This window comes from Gavialis gangeticus, unplaced genomic scaffold (genome assembly GCF_001723915.1).
Source record: "Gavialis gangeticus isolate Ggan-Ray unplaced genomic scaffold, GavGan_comp1, whole genome shotgun sequence".
NCBI lineage: Eukaryota > Metazoa > Chordata > Crocodylia > Gavialidae > Gavialis > Gavialis gangeticus.
In genome coordinates this window covers 12884209-12895616 of record NW_017729018.1, presented here as the reverse complement: position 1 = coordinate 12895616, position 11408 = coordinate 12884209, and the positions used below count along the sequence as shown (strand labels likewise).

Genomic DNA, 11408 nt, shown 5'->3' with positions numbered 1-11408 from the left:
GTGGGGTGGGGGGGGGGGGGGGGGGGGGGGCGGAATCTACCTTTTTTGATGGTGTAAAATAGTTTGCCATCTGACTATAGGAGAGGATGAAGAAATTTCAAGGACAAACTAGATCAGCCTTTACCTCGGGGCCTCTGTTTCTCTGCGTCATAGATCATTACAACTTCAGTGACCTGGAAGAGAGAAGGGAAATTCTAGTAACTATGCTTCCATGGGAGTGTTACAAGCAGCAGTAAGAATAGGCTGGTTTCCAGCACCCAAGCCACAATTAAAGGCTTGATGTAGACATCAGTATTTGTCTGTCTATTGCAAAATGCAAATAAACTGCACTGAAGAGCAGCGCTCCCAACTAAAGTCAAATTGATCTCATATGCTCCTAGGCAGCTAAAATATAAATCAGACTTTTTAGTAAGAAGAAGAGTGCAATGCACTGTACCCACCACAAGGTTTGTCAACTGTCAAAGTTGCTGAGATGCAAACCATGCCAACAGACTTGAAACAAGGAAATAATTAAATGCTCAACACTGCCTTCATCAGTTCTATTTCTTAACCAAATACCTTTCCTTCCACAACCTGCACATTTCCTCCGTCATCTTGAACAGATACAGCCTTAATTCCAAACATATTAGCTGGTAAGTACAGGACTGCTAAACTTTCTTAAGCTTAGCAGTCCTATATTTACCAGCTAATGTTTGGACAAAAGGTATTTGTAACAAAAAGCTTGCAAAGAAGAATTTTTCCAACAATTTGAGTTGGTCTCATAAAAGATGTCAGATTTACCCAAAGAACCTTGTCTGCCTGTGTCCTTAGACCAACACAGCTGCAACCTACACCCCTGAAACTTTCTTAACTCCACTTAATGCAACTTTAGACAGGCTTCTATTTTACTGTGGAGTACGATGTCAGTTGCAAATTAAGGTCTTTAGATTTTTCTAGTGATGTTTTAGAAAAGTTATACCAATGGAGAGCCAATGGAAGCCATGTTTTAAATATGGCAGTGATCATTCCACCCGCCCTCCCAACCCCATTTGACGTTCCATGTTGTAGTGCTTTAGCTCAAATAAGTGAGGAAAGCAGGATTAGGATTTCCAGAAAAGCCTCCGCATATTTATCAGTTACAGGAAAATTAAATTAGCCTCCAAAGAGTTATGGGAAAGTTTAAATGGAGACTAGATTGTATAAATCCAATTCCTTTGTTCCATACTGTCATCCAGGTTCAAGCACAAGACTCAGCGCAACCTTTTCTATTTGCTGCATCCATATTTTTGAATAGGCCAGAGTTTTCAGAGAATCTATAGTCTTTTAGTCTTGTACAACTAACCCTGCATATGCATGTATTGGGTAGTTCTTCTGTATTCCTTTAAGTTGAATGTTTTGACATAAATTTCTTCTTCCCAAGGAATTTTTCAGGGTAAAAACTGATTGCACAAAGAACATGATATGCATAGACTGAACCCAGGGGCAACATTTATTTTTATACCAATTTTAAAGGCAACTGATTTGGATTACTTTAAAGATATCTCATATAAAAACAAAAGTAGTCAAAATAGTTTCTGCCCCTAGATTTGTACAACTGTGCCCTTGCTTAGAAAAAAAAACCCAAAACCCAAAAACCAAATCAAAAACCCCTTTCAAATTAACTTAGAACATCACAATTCAAATCACATTAAACAAATGGTAGTCATACAAATTCTGGTGCCAAATTACGTGGGAAATCCCAGTCACATTTGAGTTTACCACCACAGACACTCACTCAAAGGATGCGTTACTGAACTCTGCTGATTATGTGGCATCATTTAGGATTGTAAGGCCTCTTGGCAACGTCAGACTTTTTGACATGCTTGTCCTGGTGGCCTATGTGATGCTGCTTTGGCTTGGTTTGAGTCATACTTGCTACAGTGGTCATATTAATTCCCGAGCATCTCAGAATCAGAACCTTTTGTGTCTTTTTTCTTCGTCTGTATTTACGGGTACTGGCACCTGTAAGTCTGTGTGCACTCTCAAATATTCTTCTCAGACAGAAGGAATCTATTTCTGTAAGTCCTTTAACTAATTAGCACAACCACGATTGTTTTAAGAATGCTATGAAGGGTCCCCAAATCCTATATTAAACTTTGAAACGCTACTACTTACTTTTAAGGCACTTACACTTAATGGCTGTGGCCTCCTATATCTGATGGAACTTAACCCTGTATCTCTCGAGCCATCCAGAGGTCAGAACTGGAAAGCCACATGTCTGTGAGGAAGAGCCTTTAGAAATTATGCTCCACAACTGTGGAACACGCTCCCCATTTTTGTCTGTAACACCCAGCCTGTTGCAGCTTTTCAAACTAAAGAAACATTTGTTAGCTGTTGCTGTTGATAGATTTTCAAAAGCGATTTAGTTCCATTGAAAGAAACTGATGAAAACCACTCAAACGCCTGAGAGAGATGCCAGGGATACTTTCTGCTGTTCATAGAACTCAAAAAAAACAGGTGTTCTAACTGCGGAGAGAATGACAAAAGCAATTTCAAGTCACAGTAATTAACTAACATCCCCTGTGAGTCTCTTTGCTTTTACCATTGTTCTCACCAAGACTGAAATCATTAATCTTGAGTTTAATTTAGACTTTCCAAAATATTTTAGTTTACATGTAATACACAAACTCAGCTTTGAATAGTGGTAGCAGTAAGGAGGAGGAAAATAAATGGCAATAAAAGTAGCGACAAATATGAAATTAACCAAAAAAAACTGAATTGTGTCGCATTCTACAAGCAAATTTAGTAAAGTTTCAAGAAAGGCAATTACATCCAAGAAAAAGTACAAAGTAATAATCTAGTCTTTAGAAGTGAAATTCTGGAGGTAAAAGAAAGGACTTTTAAAATAGCAGCATGGAGCTAGCGCTGGATTTTCAAAACAGGGTCAAGATGCTGCAGCCTTCAGTAGTCTCTGTACCTGATGGAGGATGGAGAGCTTCAAAACAAATTCACCAAAACACTGTTCCAAAAATTAACAAATAACTTTCATACCCATTGTGAGGTATGCTCAGGTAACTCCTCAAAGGAGCGCACTAGTTATACGCAAGTCATAATTAAACTCAAGAGGGTTTATTCCCTTGGAGGAGGGGAAAGAAGAAAGGAAAGCAGCAGGAATATTTAGACAAAGGAGACAGGAGACATAGCAAAATAAGTTGTGCACATTAGGGCAAGAGACCTTATGACCAATGGCAAGAGAGGCTTCAAGAAAATAAGTGCTCACTACACTATACTACAAAATGCTGCAATACGTTACTATGGCAGTTTATCCAAATTAAAAATCAAATGACAGCTTAATGAAATCAGAGAGGAGGAGGGACAGGGGGAATCATCTTGTAACCAGCCGATGTCTGCCATCATGATGAATGACTCACCACTCCGAATTTCTTGAAGTATTCCCTGAGCTCAGTCTCGCCACAGTTGTGAGGAATCCCACCAACAAAAATTTTATTTGATTTATTGTTATCGCTCCTGGATCCTTTCTGCTAAATCAAGGAGGATAAAATACTGTTAGAACTAGGAAAACATTATACAATAACTTTTCTTCTGCTATTACATGAAAGATGGCTGCTCTAATCCATTTTGCACTCTAAGACTGCACAAAAAGGTATGCTCATATAGAAGTCCAGATTTGGAAACTACCCATGCTGTTTCAAATGAAGGATGTAAATACTCTGAAGAACTGGAGGGCACCATACTGAAACAATTCTTTTTTCATTTTCAAATTAAAATTAGCCAGCAGGACATGCTGGGCTGGGACTGTACCTGCAAATGATGCTATTATTTGCATTCTTGAAATGTGAAGAAGCTAACAATTAAAAGCACAATTTCTGATGTAACAAAAACCTGACTGGTCAAACACTGAAATGAAGGTGAATGAACATCTGCAGTGGATCTGGCTGGTGCTATCTATCACAAGGTAGGACTGCACCAAACCAGTTAAAGTTATTTACACCCTACAACAGGTGCCAAGACCTGACAATTATTGGCTTTGTACACAAATTAAAAAAAAGACAAAGCAACCCCACATATACACAACCACAAGTCAGAATCCAGCTGAACTCGACGTGCTCAATCTAAAGCTAAAGATATTATTCTATTAAATCAAGGACCCAAGTAAAATAGACTTTATCAGAATAACTATTCCATGGAATTTTACTTTACTGAGGAATTAGAATCACATCTTTTTAAAGATACTGGTGACAAAAGAATTTAAACAAAATACATCACAAAGCTCCAGTCAAATGGTCTCTACTTCTGTTTACTCAACAGCAGATAGGAATTAGGGGAGAACTGTGTGTCAAGTGACTTACAAGCCCACCATCCAGTTTAAAATAATTTTGGTACTGAGGAACCTAGATCACACTGAAAGTCATCTCAAAGTCAGGCTCCCAAGTTACCTTAACACATCTGAAAATGTTATACTTAATTAATCAAAGCATATTCATTCCTGCATCCATTTTACATAGAACTTTTACATCAATCTTTAAGAACATACAGCACGAACAAATCTGTTTCCTCCGAACTTAGCACCTTTTATTCTTAGAACCAGCTGAGAAGAAACAATATGACCACTATATTACTTTTATAAAAATTACCGTATGGATATAAATATGAGCCAAAAAATCTATATTATTTTCAAGTAGATATAGCTTAACTATCATACAATTTAATTTTAGGAACTACAGTTACTTAGAAATGGTTCAATGCATACCTTAAGTGTGAGGTCAAAAAGGGGCTGTCAGCTGAATTGAAAGAGGCAAAAAGATGGTGGCTAAATAATTTTGCTACAGCTGCAAAGATTTTACCCTAGTTTTCCACTGTGAACACTATTTTGTATTTCACCGGTGACACTTCCCAAAGGGGGAAAAAAAAGAGAGGCTAGACCAGCTAGCAAGTCCAAAATTATGGAAACTATTATGGATATTCTTATAGAACCTCAAATGGAGAGTTCAATCACCTTTCAAAATCCATTCCTTGACATAAATGACCATGCACTTGCCAGAAACCACCAACAAATCTACTAAGCTCTCCTTAACAAGAAAGGTGCTGCTTTATAAACATGGATATTACAAAACTTCACCAAATTTAGGGGTATTACGAAAATGCTGAAGCATTTAAATGGTAGTTTGACTTTGTTGCCTGCCTATAGAAACAGATGATAACTCCACTAAATTGACCAATGTAGCCTGCAGTGTGCAAGCTGCCCAACCAAGGTTTTAACTGCATGAGATCCAAAAGGATACCTTACCAGTTAGAGATAGACTTCCAGGAGATGGAGTGGTATTAAAATTAAACCCAGGGAGTAGATACAGTTTAGAAAGAGAAATGTTATGAAAAGCAACAACTTTTAAAAGCAAATAACAATCCAGGTCTCTCCTCAGCAAGGTATTTCTTCTAAGCTTCTTCATTTAAGAAATGTGTATTCAAACAAAATATCTGGTAGAAAAACACCCAGTGATTCAAAAGCACAAGCAAAGTTAAAATTAATATTGCCCCTCCCCCACCCCCCCAACATGCAAAAGTGCTGTTGACTGTATCCCTGAAAGTCTTCAGTTCTTCAACTGCTGATTTACAACAGCAAGACAACCAATACCAACGCAGTCTCATTTGAAATTTCACAAATCATCCAATAAAGCCTCTCATTTGTTTGTCTGGCCTTGTAGATGGGGTCTTCATTATTAATATACCTCCATGCTCAATTTTATTAGGCTCCTGTTAAACATATTTATTTACTTCCATACTGTAGCTTGTCATATACCTAGCAGCAGTCAACTGGTACACCACAATGTTAGTATAACCACAGGGATCTTTAAAGAAAGGAATTACAGTCAACAGCTGCAACCTTGGGCAAAAAGATACTTCCTTGCCCAAACTGAAGTTTGTAAGAAAGGAAACTCTTTTACTTGATCAGGGTATAAACATAGCCATTTTTCATTGATAAGCCATCTGGAAAGCAGGCTGGAAGCCAAATGTCTGACTTATTTTAAGCCAGCATTTCTATTTTTTTTTATTCAATTCTAAACAGGGTAAAACTTCAGAATTAGGCAGCATGAATAGAAACTGGAAAAGATAGCAACCACGTGTGGCCTCTACGCTAGAGACAGATGAGGCAGCATAGTCTGCTGGTCAAGACATGGTTCAGAAAGTAGCCTTTTATCAATACACTTCAAAGGACATCTCCTTACCCATCCCTCCTTCGGTCGTGTTCTCTCTGGTTGCATTCCTCGAGGTGTACATGGCTTTGGATCAATCTGTAAGATGTCCCAAACCGGTCAGTCAGTGCATGCAGAATATTCTGCTCCAAAAATGCATTCAAAGCAGCTAAAGATACCACTGTTCTTTAACAGACTGCTTTGAATGAAAGTTACCACAAAATTTTAAATTATGTCACTGAATTAAACAAAGCTCGAATCATTCACAGGCCAACAGCCACCAGGTTTGAAAAAAGAAAAGATTAAGATACATCTTTAAAGTAATTAAAAATGATATGCAATAAAAACACAACCAACAACTTACATTTCGGCCATCTAGAGTATGAGGTCTGCTGGCCAGTACTGTTCCCACACAGTTGGGATCTTTAAATTTGACAAATCCAAATCCTCGAGACTGGTTTGTTGTTTTATCTTTCATTATTACACAGTCTACAACTTCTCCATATTGGGAAAAGTAGCTACGGAGAGTTTCTGTTAAAAAAACATGGTATTAAACAGAACCAGTTACTGTTAATTTTATGAAGTTACATAACAGTCACCTTCTCAAATATTAAATTCCTTAAATCTACTCAGCAATACTTGTATTTCCCCCCTGCCCGCCAAGAAGATAGATCAGCCATGCACTGGAAAACATTTTCTTCTTTTACTTTCACAGATGGAAGAAATCAGTGAGGTAAGTTCTCAAAGCAAGGACCCATCTTTTCCTTTTCAACACTTACACTTGAAAATCAACCGTTCTGAATATGAAACAACCTAGCCTGGCCTTGCCCAGGAAATAAGATGATAAAATGGCATGAAGGCCATTAGGAGTCAAGAAGTCAAATACGTATTGAGGTTCTTTTATAAAAGCATTACTGTCATTCATTAAAAAACAGCAAGATTGAGGATCAGGACTAAAGACTCCTCTGGCGTCTGCTCTGGGTACCCCTATATTATTTACATTTAGTGATCTAAGGAAATATTAATGTTTTTCCCTTTTGCAGAGTTTTGGTAAACTGAGAACATACAGCTTACCTTGTGTTGTACTCCAGTCTAGGCCACCCACAAACAACTTTCTGCAATTCAAACAACACACTGCAGTTAAAGTCTGCTGTATTAAATCAATGCCATTTTAAGCATACAAAAAAATACCCACAACCTGCAGGTGCTCCTATCCAGCTAATGAAGTACCATAGCCTTTTTGGAAAAGGAGGCCTCGCTCACTGAAGCTGCATGTCTCCTTTTAAGCTTTCAATTGTTTGGAAACTTGTGAAAAAAATTCAAACACACTGCAACATCAATTCTTCCAAATCACACAGGCAGAGAATGGCATGTTTACACCAAGAATATTTTACACATATTGAAATAGCAGATATGAAATATGCCAAAGCAGGTTAGACCTTTATAGTTTATTTCTGGACAGTAAGAAGAGAATAGCCCTCTAACTACATTAAAATACTCAGAAGAGAAAAAGAATCATGTTAGCATCATATACCTGTCCCCTATCTATTCTTAAGGGTACAGTGTGGTTGTTAATAAACTCCACAGTCCAGTAAGTATCACAAGGGCCACTAGAGCAATTAACCTGTTTTCCAAGAAAACAAGTTTATTTAAAAAATGCCAGTTCACGAAGCCAAAAAAACATTTCATTTGAAGCATCCTGGTCTCAGCAAGCTTTCACTGAATCCAAGGCAGGGCTTCCAGAGAATTTTCATCAGATCAACCCTGGGGGAGGAAGGCAGAGACATTGGAAGCCCCCGAGAGCTATAAGACCAAAAACTCTTCAATCTCACTGCTGCAAAAATGTCCATTTAACTGAGCAGCTTCTGGTCAAGGAGGCTTCCAGTTCACAGAAGTTTAGGGCTGGAAGGGACTGCATGAGATCATTGGATGAAAAACTTTGGGTTTGGTCCAACTGAACAAAAAATGCTAACAAGCTAGAAACCCTGGTTCAGTCATGCACGTGAAATCTCAAACTATATACAAAACTTCTGTCTCGTGCTGACAGGTTGGGATGTCAAGGCATCTTCAACAGGAAAAGAGAATAATTTATTAAAATTATTCTTCAATGTAGTCAACACAGTGCTTAATCAATCAGTGTTTAATCATAATTGAGACTGGTTTTATACATCTGTTTCAAAACGGTACTTGAAATTAATGGATCTCAAACTCATTAGTGAGCATTTCAATTATTTTAGTCTCCAGAAATAAGTTTCTCTTACTACTCAGAAACCAGTGTAATTAAGTGGTTGCTACTTTGTTACAAGGAATAAGGTTCTTTAGGAACTAGATAAACAAGTTAAGCCTGTTTGAAGCCTAACTCTGGTTTAAAATGATATTGAGACCGTGGAAGCCAAGTAACAAAGTTTGTGTGTCTTTCCCTCTTAAAACAGAACATATTCAGTCACGTTTAACCTCATGTACTTAGCAGTGGACCTGTCGAAACAGTATTCAGAACTGCTAAGCTAGGTAACTTGAAAAGCAATCAAAATGTACTGCTTTCGTAAGCAGCTTGGTCAGAAATGGTAGTTGTTGGTACAGACAAACACAACCTGCAAGGAGGCTAATAGTGGTACGGTGACAATGACTTCCATCTGAGGCTACTGAGAATTACCAAGTCTCAATCCACCTACAAAGGTGGTACACTGTTCAATTTACCCATTTCGGAAATTTGAAAGACTAAGTGACTTGGCCAGGGCTACGAAAGTCAGAGACAGAACTAGAAACATGAACTAGGAGCACTGACTTGCAGACCTCTGGTCCAGCCACTACTTACAACTATGAATCAACTGTGATTACGGAGCTGACTGTGGAGCCATTTCAATGTCACCAAAGAAAAGTAATTCTTCAAACTAGGATTTAATAGAGCCCCCATCTATACATGCACCCACAAGATCATGATACAGCACACCCAAAGCATTGACCCGGCCCTTGTAAGCCAGACAGTAAGATGGCAGGCCACCCACTTCATAACTTTTATCAGTTTTAGTGCATGATAAGAATTATATGTAAAATAATGGGACATTCCATAATTATACTTAAGGTCATACTAACCTTTGGCCCTCTTCATCAGAAGCACCAGATAAATAGATGCTCCACCCACTGTATTTTGCATAAATCTCATTAGCTTGCTAAAAGGGATGGAACAGTTGACTTTTGGGGAAAGGGTCCTGTTTTTCTGCTTTTTTTCCAGAGATGAGAAAGTCTAGTCCACAGCTCTTTGTTCTCCACTTGACTATAAATGTCATGTATGGCATGGGAAAAAATAGCATCTCCCAAAGAAAAGAGAAAGTTACATTTGTATCTAGGCTGAGAAAGAGAAATAAAGAAGCCACCTTAACCAAATGGAAAAATAATGCCTTTCACCTGCTTTATCCAGAAGCCACCATTACCGGCAGAGAAAAACCTAGTCCCTAAGGGCTGCCATGGAGTCATCTCAGCTGCAGCTGATTTAAAGAGCTGCAGACACAGTAGTACCCATCTGCAGAAACCCAGGCAGTATCATGAGCTAGAACCACTTGAGCTAGAAGCTCCAGGGAAGTAGGACAGTTCAGAAAAAGGTTTCAATAGAATCTAATTTTAGCTCCCATGGCTCTATGAGCTGGAATTTAATTTCTTTTTCTTCTCTCAATAGGTGGGGTTTTGTTGTGTACTTCATCTTAGCTGCTCTGTCTCATCAGTTTACCCCCATTACTCAGTAAGTGACAATAATAAAACCAGTAAATGACAATAATAAAACTGTTAAGAATATAGGTTTAACCAATCTAAAATAATAAACATATCTGACCAATTTTAATATTATTACACAGTACTTGAAAACTTGCCTGAACAGATCAGCATCCCTTAGTCACTGGTATATAGACACATCACCACGAGTAACTCAGGTTTCTGGGGAGAAACTGTCCTGCTGCTAAGAACAGTCATCTCTGAGTCCTTTTGAACCAGGACCAGAAAAAAATTAATGACTGGTGCAATTTTCAGCCCTGGGAGTGCCCACCCATCAACTCCTGAAGCAATGTACTGCCACTGTAAATGTATATGGGGCTTCAAACACATCACCCAACCCTGTTGAAAGAGGCTAGTGTTGTCATCCTCTGCTTTTTGGGTGTTGTAGGCCCACTTGCTAATACTGCCAAGGAAATGCAATGATGAGGGCAACAGTAGGAGATTTTGGGGAAACGGTACTAGCCCAGGCTATTGTAGGCTGAAAGTCTTTGCCGTAATGGAGGCTATTTTCAGTGCCATTAACACCTGCAGCACCAGTGGAAGGAACCCACCCAATGTCAACACCACCTTTCAGCTACAGGTCATTTTTTGGCATTAACAAAGCCAGTTCAGTTGTCCGGGTGAAGCATATTTACAGCGAGTTAACAAACAGATGGATACCAAACCAAGTGCTACGATTAGTCTTGCTGGCAATTTCAGTAGATGCCAGAGGCAACTACTCTTCCTTTGATTCAGTCCCAACAAGACTGACAAGCAGTCTCTCTATACGCTCACACACGCTGTGCTGTTAGGCAACTTAAGCTCTTACTAAAGAACAGGTGAAGCTTTGGAAGGACTATAAGGGCCCTCACTACTCCTTCCTAAGCTTTACCTGTTCTATAGCAAGAGTTTAAGTTGTCTAATAAATACCATGGGGGGGGGAGAGAAGAGAGATGATGCTTTTAGCCAGAATATAAGTTGTAGAAGGAAAAGGCAAGTTTATCTACCTCCATTTTAAACTAGTGACAGTTTTTATTGTAAACCAAGGACTAGGGATTAGCTATATGCCCTTGATCTACCACATACAACAGCTATTCTATGCCAAATTATCAAATATCAAAAAGTTAGACACCAGCTGGAAGCTTCTGACAGACCAGCTTCTGACAGCAGGGAGCCCTCCTATTCTACAATGACCACTGAAACTTTCCGGCTGCATTAGAAATTTTTTCCTAGCCACCTTACAAATATTCAAACAAAAAAGTCGGGTTGGCTACGGTCAACCATAGCAGCTGTATGTAAATAGAGTGCTTCTATTTATGTGCATGCTATAGAATGCCAAAAGCCAAGACAGCCTTAGCCTTTGGCTGGGTGATGGATGGATCCTAATACACCCAGCAAATGCAAATCTAGTTAACCAACCCACCCACCGAAAACAAGACTATAGCAGCAACTGAAAACCAAATAGTTAACTGAAGCAAAATAGCTGCTGAAAGA

The 11408-nt window shown here is 38.8% G+C and overlaps 1 protein-coding gene across 7 annotated transcripts in view; it reads right to left on the bottom strand.

Moving 5' to 3' along the window:
* Positions 1-7350, bottom strand: part of DAZAP1 (DAZ associated protein 1) — a 29584-nt gene extending 22234 nt beyond the window's left edge. For 6 of the 7 annotated variants that reach the window (XR_002096653.1, XR_002096655.1, XR_002096654.1 and 3 more), the window contains exons 1-5: positions 7245-7350; positions 6535-6701; positions 6204-6269; positions 3390-3500; positions 125-173 (exon numbers count right to left, since the gene is read on the bottom strand). Coding sequence is in view for 4 of the 7 variants with exons in the window: in XM_019513563.1 (XP_019369108.1) it covers positions 125-173; positions 3390-3500; positions 6204-6269; positions 6535-6648 (340 nt within the window). In the remaining 3 variants the exon portion in view is untranslated. The remainder of the gene's footprint in view (positions 1-124; positions 174-3389; positions 3501-6203; positions 6270-6534; positions 6702-7244) is intronic. The other variant, XM_019513564.1, reaches the window with a different exon arrangement.
* Positions 7351-11408: the final 4058 nt, after the last annotated feature.